Source organism: Aedes albopictus, chromosome 2 (genome assembly GCF_035046485.1).
Source record: "Aedes albopictus strain Foshan chromosome 2, AalbF5, whole genome shotgun sequence".
In the NCBI taxonomy this organism is placed as follows: domain Eukaryota; kingdom Metazoa; phylum Arthropoda; class Insecta; order Diptera; family Culicidae; genus Aedes; species Aedes albopictus.
The window spans coordinates 85232249-85244434 of record NC_085137.1 but is presented as its reverse complement, the minus strand read 5'-3'; the positions used below and the strand labels follow the sequence as shown (position 1 = coordinate 85244434).

At 40.9% G+C, this 12186-nt stretch overlaps 1 protein-coding gene across 1 annotated transcript; it reads left to right on the top strand.

Moving 5' to 3' along the window:
- Window positions 1-10675: 10675 nt before the first annotated feature.
- On the top strand, window positions 10676-11720 carry LOC109427951 (uncharacterized). The gene is made up of 2 exons (XM_019703613.3): window positions 10676-11098; window positions 11160-11720. The coding sequence occupies exons 1-2, from the start codon at window positions 10711-10713 to the stop codon at window positions 11624-11626; spliced, it is 855 nt and encodes a 284-aa protein (XP_019559158.3). The 5' UTR covers window positions 10676-10710; the 3' UTR covers window positions 11627-11720.
- Window positions 11721-12186: the final 466 nt, after the last annotated feature.

Sequence of the window (12186 nt, the reverse complement as noted above, 5' to 3'; positions counted from 1 at the left end):
TAACAATGTTTGTTCAGTGTTTTGTGTTGTCCTGTAGATATTTATATTTAGTTCACAAAGAGTTCAATAAATTCAATTTTACTTACAATTTTCATGGAAATTAGAGAAATACAAATACAAATTTTTCAACAATTTAGAGATAAGTTTTAACGTTTTCAATGTCACTTTGTATCGTCTACGTTTAGATTTAGGTCGGTTTTACAAATAGGAGAACGTCAAATTAGTTGACAGCGTTGGTTTCCACTCTGTCCCGAGTATCACGTTCAGTGGATGTAAGGGTGGTACTGAACGCCTCGGGTTCCGTCGCGCACACAAACATTTCACAATTTTCACATTTAGTAATATTTTTTTTTTCTGTGTAAATTATTTCGGCCGGAAATCGCAGTTTGATGCTGATTTTATTGTTATTGGCCTTGCGTGAGTAAAACAAGCTGTTTTTATTATGTATTATGTATATTATATGTACAGTAATGTTCCGATTTTATCACGCCCTCCGCGCATTAGTCGTTTATTCATTAATTTGCTGTTACATTTGAGGACAAGTGTTTTCCCTCTTCTTCAAGATGAATGTTGAAAGCGTGTTTTGCAACCTTTAAAAATATTGAAATGGGTATAGATGTTGAAGTATATTTCAAAGCATTTTTGAAAAGGGGCATGATTAAATTGTTTAAACAGATGTCGCTGATGGTATGGTGGCATTGAAGGAAATGAAAAGGCAGACGAGCTTGCTAAAAGTGGTTCCAATTTACAGTTTGCTGGCCCAGAACCATTCTGTGGTATATCAAACTGTACAATTAAAATGGACCTGAAACGCTGGGCTGAGCAGAGGGTGATATCCAATTGGATGGACGTCAAAAATTGCAATCAGTCAAAACGATTTATAACACCAAATGCTTATAAAACCAAAAAGCTCTTAGAGCTCAACAAGAGAGCTCTATGTACATACACTGGCCCGAGCAGGTATCACTTGAAAAATATTGGCCATATTCAGAGTGATATCTGTCGTTTCTGTAATACGGAACGTGAAACCTCGGAACATCTGCTTTGCAGTTGTGGTGCTTTATACACGCGCAGGCAAAGATTTCTAAATAGTGGTTGCTTGCAACCCAGTGAGATCTGGTCTGCAAAACCTGGAAAGGTCTTGGAGTTTATCAATTCCATTGCACCTGACTGGGAGACGACGCGTCGTGGCAGTAGCTGATTACTTGACACATGGTAATTAGCTGGCTAGATGCGAATATCAAAACGGGACATGCCACAAAAGTTCAGCCTATTGGACGCGGTGGCTTAATTTCCTTAACGTTGAACTTTTCGTCATTGAAATCATCGTCATCATCAAACATTTGAAAGCAGTTTTTTCGTTCAAAACAAAAGTTTTTGCTATGAAAATATATTCACTGTACTCCACGTGAGGAATATAGTGCAGTGAATATATTTTCATGATCCTTGTTTTGTTTTGCAGCGAGAAAACTGCTTTTTATTTTCCGAAAAATGATGACGAATGCTTGAGCCTTAACAGGGGAGGAAAAAAAATGGTGGCATGACTCTCTGCACTTAGCACTTCTGGCAGTTTCTCAGTTGTTGTCGTTTTCGAACTTCCTGCGCCCTGCTTTACCGATGATGGCTCGTTTGTCAAAGTCTAGACGGCAGGACGTGCAAATGCGTAAATTTGTATTCAATTTGGGCATAACCAGTCTCTTTCAGTTTATCTATGGTGCTTTCGGTGAGATTTCGTAACTCTTTTGAACATTTTTTTTTCATCAAACGGTCTCAAATCAAATATCCATAGCGGTAGTATTTTTTCGCATTTTCGTGAGCATTGTCATGGTATGTATACAGACAAACAAACGTAACACTGACGAAATTTTCGTTGACCACGCCTTTAACGATCATTTTGAATCTTGGTTGTGGCTTTCATAACCAGAAGAGTGCCCATCGTTTTTCTTTGCGTTTGACGTTTCACACTAGCGCCTTCTGATGAAGATATTGCACAACGCAGTGTTTCGTGAAACATTTCCACCAGGTGGTGGTAGTGTAAAATGGGCGATGGATTTTCACGAAAATTGTTCTAGGCATTTCGTCTGTTTGTCTGTGGTATGTACCTCTCATGCATTTGTTGTTGTTGAAGTTACTCGCATTCTTCCGATCATAAAGTCTGTTCTCTAAGAGGTATTTTTTTTTGCAGATCAACTACACGCTAAGGTCAGTTTACCTTTTTTCCAAAAAGTGCACAATCGCAAATATGCGTAAATAATACTCAAATATAGGTAAAAAAGACTCAAATATGGGTAATGTGTATCTAATTGTAACCCAAATATGGGTAAATATTACCCATAAATGCGAATGTGCACTTTTGTAAAATATGTGTTTTATTTACCCATATTTGCGTAAAGTTTACGCAAATTTGAGTAAAATTTACCCATATTTTAGAAAAATAGGTAAACTGACCTTAGCGTGTAGACGTATACGCGTATATATAAAACTTTTATTATGCAGCTTTCGTCTTAAAAATAAGTTTAATTCCATTTTTCATATGATCAACAGCTTTTCAACACTATCAAGGGATTTTTCCACCAGTCACGCACAATAAAAAGTATGACACTCTCAATATTTTTGATCACAACACTGGATCGCGTCTAAGTTTCAAATAGATACTATAGTAATTATGAATAATCAAACAAAAATATCATGAAAACAACTTGTTTAATTCAGACGGTAGCCTTTACAATAAAATCAGCATCAAAATATAATTCTCGAAATAATTTACACAGAAAAAATTTTTTTTTGTTACTAAATGTAAAAATTGTAAAATGTTTGAAATGTCATAACTTTTTTGTTTATCAGTTTACCATCACCAAAATTTTATGGTAGATAGCTGATATAATGGGCCATTTTCCCTAAAAAATTGACGTTGGTAAAAAGATAGGGTTTTGAGATATTTGAGTTTTTGTGACAAAGATCATATTTTTTTAAGGTAAAAAAAGATTTTTTTTGCAGTGTATATTTTCTAAGGAATCATCATTTAGTTATCTAACTTTGCTGAAAAATTCATAACAATCGAACAATCCGTTTTTGCTGTACAGCTTTTAAAATATTTTTGAACTATTTTCGCATGCACCCTTTTGAAAAGTTAGTCGTGAGTGAATATGAAGGTTTGATATCGAAAAATGGCGATTTAGATGAAATTGAAAAACTGTGCAAAGTTTCAGATATTTTTGAAATGGTCGCTCAGGATCGACTGACATGACTCCGTGGAATTCCTCACCTGAGCTATTTTCATTAAAAAATTTATGCATTAACCTATGGAAGTTTTTGCTTAAATATTTTGTGGGGATGCATAGAAATATGTTACTATGTGCAATTCCGCTAGCACTGGTCAATCACGGAGTAGCAACTACGAAGTGTACGGTCACCAATGCTCATGCTCATGTGGGAATGCCTTCCAGATTCAGTTTCCATAAAAATATTGTCAGTAAAACTGCACAATAGTGAACTACCAGAAACTGCAAAACGGTGAGTCGATAAGGAGAGCGTCCAACATAGCTCTGGTCCTCACAAGTTCCTACCTCATGCTTCCACGGGTCAAACGATGACAAAGACCGCCAGCTAAGAGTTGTGTGCTTAGCTGGTAGTGCAGTCTGGGCACTGTTGTCTTTCTGACTTCAGCTAGATTGAGGAGGTACGACCCGAGCGTCTGTTCACCAAGGAGGTGTGGCTCAAACAGCGTCTGTTCTGGCATCCAGCGGCTGAGTAAGAAACGCTGCACCACGCCCAGCTAGATCCAAGGTGGTAGCCCCATCAGCGTGGTCGTCCCAGTGTTGGTTGGGACGTTAAACAGAACTGGCACGATGGCCCTCCGGCGAAACAGGAGTGTTGGCGTAGGCCCAATAAGCCACCCGTAAAAATCCCCATTGCGAATAACATAGGAGGAAATACGACTCGATACAATCGGCAAAGACCCACGCGACGAAATAAGGACTACGATTGGAAACTTGGAACATGGAATTGCAAGTCACTAGGTTTCGCTGGATGTGACAGGATAATCTACGACGAACTACATCCCCGCAACTTCGACATCGTGGCGTTGCAGGAACTTTGTTGGACTGGACAGAAAGTGTGGAAAAGCGGGCATCGAGCGGCTACCTTCTACCAAAGCTGTGGCACCACCAATGAACTGGGAACAGGATTTATAGTGTTGGGCAAGATGCGACAACGTGTGATCGGGTGGCAGCCGATTAACGCAAGGATGTGCATGTTAAGATTTAAGGGCCGTTTCTTCAACTATAGCATCATCAACGTCCACTGCACACACAAAGGGAGACCTGATGACGAGAAAGAAGCGTTCTACGCGCAGTTAGAGCAAACATACGATGGTTGCTCGCCGCGTGACGTGAAAATCGTTGTCGGCGACATGAACGCGCAAGTAGGAAGGGAGGAAATGTATCGACCGGTAATCGGGCGAAACAGCCTGCACGCCGTATCGAATGATAACGGCCAGCGATGCGTAAATTTTGCAGCCTCCCGTGGTATGGTAGTCCGAAGCAACTTCTTCCCCCGCAAAGATATCCACAAAGCCACCTGGAGATCACCCGACCATCAAACAGAAAACGAAATCGACCACGTTCTAATCGACGGTAAATTCTTCTCGGATATAACCAATGCCCGCACATACCGCAGTGCGAATATAGATTCGGATCACTACTTAGTAGCTGTATGCATGCGCTCAAAACTTTCGACAGTTATCACCACGCGTCGAAGTCGAACGCCGCGGCTCAACATCGAGCAGCTGCGTAACGTAGAAGTGGCTCAAGACTACGCGCAGCAGTTAGCAGTGGCCCTACCAATGGAAGAACAGCTTGGCGCAGCTACACTTGAAGATGGATGGAGGGACATCCGATCCGCCATAGGTAGTACCTCGGCTACAGCACTAGGCTTCGCGACTCCGAATCACAGAAACGACAGGTACGACGGCGAATGTGAACAGTTGAAAAACGAGAAGAATGCAACATGGGCGAGAATGCTGCAACACCGTACGAGAGCGAATGAGGCATGTTACAAACAGGCGCGGAACAGGCAGAACTCAGTCTTCCGGATGAAGAAGCGCCAGCAGGAAGAACGAGATCGCGAAGCGATGGAAGAGCTGTACCGCGCTAAGGACACACGAAAGTTCTACGAGAAGCTAAACCGCTCGCGAAGAGGCATAGTGCCACACGCTAACATGAGCCAAGATAATCACGGGCATATTGTCACGAGTGAGCGTGAGGTGATCGAGAGGTGGCGGCAGCATTACGATGAGCACCTCAATGATGACGTTGCAAGTACCGAAGGTGGCGTGGTAACAGATCTAGGAGTATGTGCACAGGACGAAAGACTTCCGACCTCCAAGAGATTGAGGAGGAGGTTGGCCGGTTGAAAAACAACAGCCGCTGGAGCAGATCAACTACCAAGCGAGCTTCTAAAATACGGTGGAGAAGCACTGGTGAGAGCACTACACTGGGTCATTACCAAGATTTGGGAGGAGGAAGTATTGCCGGAGGAATGGATGGAAGGTATCGTGTGTCCTATCTACAAAAAGGGCGACAAGTTGGATTGCGAGAACTACCGCGCGATCACACTACTGAGCGCTGCCTACAAGATACTCTCTCAAATTTTATGCCGCCGACTATCACCGATTGCAAGAGAGTTCGGGGGGCAATATCAGGCTGGATTTATGGGTGAACGCGCTACAATGGACCAGATGTTCGCCATCCGCCAGGTGTTGCAGAAATGCCGCGAATACAACGTGCCCACACATCACTTGTTCATCGATTTCAAATCGGCGTATGATACAATCGATCGAGAACAGCTATGGCAGATTATGCACGAATACGGATTCCCGGATAAAATGACACGGTTGATCAAAGCGACGATGGATCGAGTGATGTGCGTAGTTCGAGTATCAGGAACACTCTTGAGTCCCTTCGAATCTCGCAGAGGGTTACGGCAAGGTGATGGTCTTTCGTGCTTGCTGTTCAACATTGCTTTAGAGGGTGTAATTAGGAGAGCGGGGATAAACACGAGTGGAACGATTTTCACGAAGTCCGTTCAGCTGCTTGGTTTCGCTGATGATATTGATATTATTGCTCGTAAATTTGAGACTATGGCGGAAACGTATATCCTTCTAAAGAGTGAAGCCAGGCGAATCGGATTAGTCATTAATGTGTCGAAGACAAAGTACATGATGGCAAAGGGCTCTAGGGAGGAATCAGCGCGCCCGCCACCCCGAATTTATATCGACGGTGATGAAATCGAGGCGGATGAAGAATTCGTGTACTTGTGCTCACTGGTGACCGCTGACAACGACACCAGCAGAGAAATTCAGAGGCGCATTGTGGCAGGAAATCGTGCTTACTTTGGACTCCGCAGAACTGTACGATCGAATAAAGTTCGCCGTAACACGAAGGTAACCATCTACAAAACGCTGATTAGACCGGTCGTCCTCTATGGGCACGAAACATGGACCCTAAGTGCAGAGGACCAACGCGCCCTTGGAGTTTTCGAACGGAAGGTGTTGCGTGCCATCTACGGCGGAGTGCAGATGGAAGACAGGACTTGGAGAAGGCGAATGAACCACGAGCTGCATCAGCTGCTGAGAGAACCAACCATCGTCCATACCGCGAAAATCGGGAGGCTACGGTGGGCGGGTCACGTCATCAGGATGCCGGATAGCAACCCGACTAAAATGGTTCTCGAGAGTCATCCGACCGGTACAAGAAGACGTGGAGCGCAGCGAGCTATGTGGGTCGACCATGTGGAGGATGATCTGCGGACCCTACGCAGAGTGCGGAACTGGAGACAAACAGCCATGGACCGAGTGGAATGGAGACGGCTACTATGTACAGCAGAGGCCACCCCGGCTGTTGGCGCGTATCCGGGGCCAACTCCGGCGGGTCGGGGTGGACTGTATCACGAGTCGGGATTTCGGATTGAAAGGCACAACACCACTGGTTCACTAATTCACTACACTTTATTTGTACTCTGCACTTATGTACTACTACTTAACACTACTTAACTACTTAGCACTTAATTCACTTTGCACTTTCACTGGTCGAAGTTTATTTCGCGGCGGTAAAAAACGTTACTGAAACACTGCGGCGAACTATTCGCATATTTATACGTGCGCACCCGCAATCTGGAATGTTCGCGCAATATCGCGACGCTGGTTCCAGATGCGGGTGGAACTCTCTCGATGGCTGTCACTCTCGGGGTGCTGCTGTAGTGAGTTTTGCGTTAATCACCACACTTCGGAGACGGCGACGATGACGGGACCACTCACTTGCGCTCACTGCTGGTACTCACAGTGGCGGTCGGAACTCACGTAATCAAAGGCGTAGCAAGGGTGGGTCGTGTTGGGGGTGGCAAATCGGTAAGTGTATCGCATTCGTGGGTCGCGGTGGTTTCGTTGGGCGATTGATTAGTTCTCGTTAACTGGTCTCTCGTTCCGTACGGAACACCGGCCTTAGCCTGATCGGTAAGGTAAGGTACTCTCTCAAAAGAGGTAAATCATGTTCAAGCTCGAATCTGTACACATGACTTTAACAAGTTTGTTTACATTCGAGAATAATTCAAATGTTTTCTGCAGTTCTTTACCGCTTAAATCACGATTTATATAGATTCAGTACCGACTTGTTTTGTTAGAATGCATGAACGTGGGTTGCAATGCGGTGTTTCGTGAAAGGTTGCCATCGGAAAGGTCACGTTGGTGTTTTATTGCTTCTCGGCGGATGAGTCTCTGATCAAAAAAAGAAATGGAAAATGGTTTAATCATATGTGAGACACAGTTTGTTAAAAAAATCAAATTGGAAATATATTTCTTTAATTCCAATATATTACAATTCAGTAACAAATTTTGAAAACGACGTATAATCAATGCTACACCATTGATTATACGTCGTTTTCAAAATTTGTTACTGAATTCTTCTTAGTCGACCGTACAGGTTGAACATAACCTAAATCTGCAATGTTTGGCTCGCGGTTTAGGCTCCCGCTGAGAGCGCAAATTGATTCAGTCCGCGAGACCCAGGTACACGCGAAAAAATCCGTTCTGGTTTCCGTGAACAAAAAATCGCGTAGACGTGAACTTAGCACTCATTTGATATTGTGATATAGTTCCTGTTTCCGTGATTTAATGTTTACAGTTTCCATTCAAAGATTCTTAAAAACAGGAACGCAATTCATGTTAAGCTATTCATATAGTAACGCTCTAAAAAGCAAGAAATGATATCACGATATCGAGAACTCAATAAATCATAATCGGGATTCTGTTCTTGATTTTGTGAACACAATTCATGCGCGCTGTCATTTATAATACCGTCTGAGAAAAGAATAACAAAAGCACCAGGAGTTGATAAAGTAAAAATTGTAGGTGACTTTGGCTTATTTTGTGCAAATTCCACTGTTTTGAGGGTTTTACGTTGCGTTTCAATCGACAAAAGTGAATTCTGTTATCTGTGTGCCGCTTACGGACTATCAAAGAAGACAACTGGCGACCGCCGCTGGAGAAAACATACATTTGTCCGCCGCTGATTGTGTGAAGAGTGTGAAATATGAGCGATGATTGGATATGTATTATGTCACCGACATTTAAGTGCATTTTGTTACATTAGGACTTTCTAGAAATACAGGATGAAAGTTTCATTGAATGTTTGCATCTTACCGATAATTGTGAGTGAAATGGATCATTTTCGGTCAACAAAAGGTAACTATGTAGCTCAGTTGAATAAAAGTACTCCTACAGTGTCAAAATAAGTGATTTTATGTATGGAAAACGATGGAAACAATGTCCAAATAGTTTAAGAAACCTAGTTTTTCGTAAAAATCTATTTATGAAAGCCCATAATCCGAACTCCCAATCCCGTGATATGTATTACCTGTACCTACCTACGAGAATAGTAGCTTCGATTCCATGAACAGAAATCGTGGCCACTGGAACTTGATTGCAGACCATGAACTACATTCTCATTCCCGTGATTTTTGCTCCATTTTTGCGTCCAATTCCCATGAACGAAAATCCATTCGCCGTGAACTTAGTTCTCATCTACGTGAATTGAATCACTGTTATTGGAACTTGGTTCATATTTCCGTGATCTTTGTTCTGTATGGGCTTTGCTATCCAGGCGTTACGTTCGTATTGCCGAACATAGTTCACGATTATGTGACATTTTATCATGGTGTATATTCGTAAGAGGAAATTTCGATTGTTCCGAAATACATGACTGGATGTTGACGTTATCGGGAACAGTTTTTATTTCGTGTATCTCTGATTGATGTGATCTGATGAAATTACGTTTCATTATGGGTACATCATCAAAAACTATGCCAGCGAATATTACACATTTAAACAGAATCATATTTTTCAAAGGGATTCCCACAAATTTCCTAATAATAATGTTTATCGCTTATGATTGAAGCATATTAGTTAACTATGCCACGTTGCCACTCCTCTTCATTGATTTATCTCCACGTTTGCTTATACGGTGCGTTTTACCCTGCATTCCCCTACCCAATGGTTCCTGGAATCACACGATTATCTCGCTGTATTGATTCCAATGTGAGTCTCTCGGTTATGCAAATGTATTCCTTCACCAGAATGAATAATCCATAGTTGATAACAATGATGACGGTATACAGGGGATAGACAAAATGATCGGGACAGGCAAAAATTTCACTTTTCAAAAAATGTTCAATTAGCTGTAACTTTTCGAAAAGTGCATCAAATATTCTCAATTTTTTTCTGTAAGTTTTTCAACAAGTTGTGTATCAGTGGACAAAATTTGGAAAAGATCGGACAACTCTTCACGAAGTTATAAAGATTTTTGAAAAAGGTAAAATTATCCGATAGCCAACTTTGAGCTGTTATATCTCCGGATTCAATGAACCGAATGCAATGAAATTTTGACCATTTATGACTTATATAATGAGCTATGAAAAACCGTTGACTTAACTTAATATTCTTAACACGGAAGAAAATTATAACGATCAGATTATTTTTCTAATGAAACACCAAATTATCCAAAACATCAACATCGTTTCAAAATTCAAGGTGCAAATTGTAGTTCATTTAGTTTCCCTCTAATTGACTTATATACAAATGCGTTTTGAAGGAAAGTAACAACATAGCCGCCAATAAGTTGAAAAAGTAATGGGATGCATATTAAAAATAGACCAATTTACTAAAAAATCGTGAAAAAAATAAAATCGCTGTAACTTTTTCGCTTGTTAAAAATTTCAAGTTAAGTCAAATGTTTTCCAGAGTTTATTATATAAGTCATGACTTGTCAAAATTTCATTGCAATCGGTTCATTGAATCCGGAGATATAACAGCTCAAAGTTTGCTATCGGATAATTTTATCTTTTCCAAAAATCTTTATAACTTCGTGAAGAATTGTCCGATCTGTTCCAAATTTTGTCCACTGATGCACAGCTAGTTGAAGAACTTACAGTAAAAAATTGAGAATATTTGATGCACTTTTAGAAAAGTTACAGCTAGTTGAACATTTTTTGAAAAGTGATAATTTTGCCTGTCCCGATCATTTTGTCTATCCCCTGTACCTTCAAGTGTGTACGTACACACTTATTGAAGCCTCGTTTAGAGCCGCAATGCAAATCAGTTTCAGTTTCAATCTCGCTGTGGCGATCATCAGTCTAGAGAAGTGAAGAGAGACAATAAACATGAAGACTTTTTCTTGCTTGTTGATAGTGGCTACAATGTTTTTGATCTCCACTGTGGAATCAAAAGGAAAGAATAACCAAAGAAATAACCAAAGGAATAACTTTCATAAATATTTTGAAATATATAAGCCAAAAGGGTTAACAGTGTGGTATCCAAAGTCACCTACATTAGTGGAAGTTGGTGTGGAAGTATTCCTGAACTCAAGTCGTGAATCCAATAACCTCCATTGTGATATATGCCTCAATACGACAGCTTCCGATTACGGAAAGTTTGTTATGCAGGATGATAATGCCGTTATTCGAGCTGGAGATAATTTGCAGTACCGGTTTTCATTCCGATACTCAAATGGTCGAACCTCCATAAAAAACAATTCTTTTTATGTGGCAGGTAAGTTCAAAGTTTGTTGTTTCAAGAAGATAAATGTGTAATTTCATGTTGTTTCAAACAGAAAGCAAAATTTTCCTTCAACATCTACGATGCCCATCTACAAGCATCCCGACTACCGAAACTCAGCTACCCAGAGCAGCTGCATTGCAAGAGGACATAGATCTCCTGGAGGAAATTGCGAAAGATGTGTTCGAACATTGCAACAACGTTACGGAAATCAGCAAAAATCTGTATCTAGACTCCCGACCGGCACCAAATCTTGATCCCAAGAAGCTGTATGAGTTCACTCTGAACGAGCTGCAAACCATGCTCCCGAAAATCAACTGGAACAAAGTGCTTGTGCACACATTCTACTACAATGATGGAGTGGGATTTGAAGTGATGACTCATATTGATAAGCTGAAGGTTCTGAAATTGTCAAGAAACTTCAACCGGACCGCAATTAATGATTTTGATGATTTGGAAGAATCTACGAGTACTTCAAATTACAACGAAGATTATAATGATGTACTTCCTTCCAGTGGCTAGATAGTCAATTATCGCGTGGAAATTATAGGCACACTTTAATGACCGATGTCAATGCAGCTCTAACTATGAATCAGTAAAGAAGGAAATAAACTGAGTCTTAGTTCTTTAAATCTAATAATAAGGGCAATGGAAATTTGCGACAAAATTTCTTAAATATCGCGGGCTACTATTGGAAAAAATAGTTCAATTTTGCATGCCAAAGGAACTATTTCCTTAGATTTTGAAAGGTGTAATAATAAATTCATCCAGAAAGTAACAAATTTTATGAAAATCTGAAAACAAGTGGAATTAAATTGCAATAACCTCTTATTATGCAGTTACGGATTTGTAAATTACCTTACACAGTTAAAAGTTATCAGTCAATATAGGATAAAAATTTGAAAAAGATGGAAACTTGTAGGGCATTTTCACAATTTTGTCAGATTTCGTGGCAGTTCGCGGGATATCTTAAATTTCGCGGCCATAGCTCAATTTCGCGGATTCCGCGGCTTCCGCGAAATCTCGAGTCTCCATTGTCCCTACTAATAAAGTACGATCCATATAGATGTAGATAGCCTTCA